The 651-nt window shown below is 26.3% G+C and overlaps 1 protein-coding gene across 1 annotated transcript in view; it reads right to left on the bottom strand.

Moving 5' to 3' along the window:
* Positions 1 to 603, bottom strand: part of LOC106884341 (glucagon-like peptide 1 receptor) — a 224,519-nt gene extending 223,916 nt beyond the window's left edge. The window contains exon 1 of the mRNA XM_052970164.1: positions 300 to 603. Coding sequence (XP_052826124.1) covers positions 300 to 389 — 90 coding nt within the window. The 5' untranslated portion in view covers positions 390 to 603. The remainder of the gene's footprint in view (positions 1 to 299) is intronic.
* Positions 604 to 651: the final 48 nt, after the last annotated feature.

Raw genomic sequence — 651 nt, 5'->3', positions numbered from 1 at the left:
ATATATATATATATATATATATATATATATATATATATATATACATGTATACTTTCACAGCAGATTGATAATTAAACAGATTAAAAACAATGCATACATACGTACATCCCTACATACCTACTTACATATAAACATCCATACAAAAATGTATACGTACAAACATAGATAGATATTCACAAACGCACACATACATACATAATTCACACACATACACAGGTATATATATTCATTCGCACGTACGTAAGACGTAAATGCAAATGTAAAAACAAAAAGAAAAACAAGAAAAATCAATTACTTACTCCTGAAACTTCCTGTAATAGATGGCGATTCATCAGTACCAACGAAGTGAAGGTGGAAAATATCCGAAAAATTTGTCGAAAGGTGGCCATCACAAACTTATTGTTTTCTTTTTCCGTTTTTTCTTTTTATTCTTTTTATTCAAAAATGTAAATTATGTTAATCGTTCTTTAAACACGTTTATGCTTCTTCGGTAGTTTGTTACATTCTGACAAAATAGTATAATTTGTTAACAAAACTTTAAAATGAACAGATATATATCTTTGGCATTTCTTAGTTATCCATCTGCTTAAGTCATTATTTGTATGTGTGTGCGCTTTATATATATATATATATATATATATATATATATAT

Source organism: Octopus bimaculoides, chromosome 8 (genome assembly GCF_001194135.2).
Source record: "Octopus bimaculoides isolate UCB-OBI-ISO-001 chromosome 8, ASM119413v2, whole genome shotgun sequence".
Taxonomy (NCBI): Eukaryota; Metazoa; Mollusca; class Cephalopoda; order Octopoda; family Octopodidae; genus Octopus; species Octopus bimaculoides.
The sequence above is the reverse complement of the archived record's forward strand: the minus strand, read 5'-3'. Positions and strand labels throughout refer to the sequence as shown.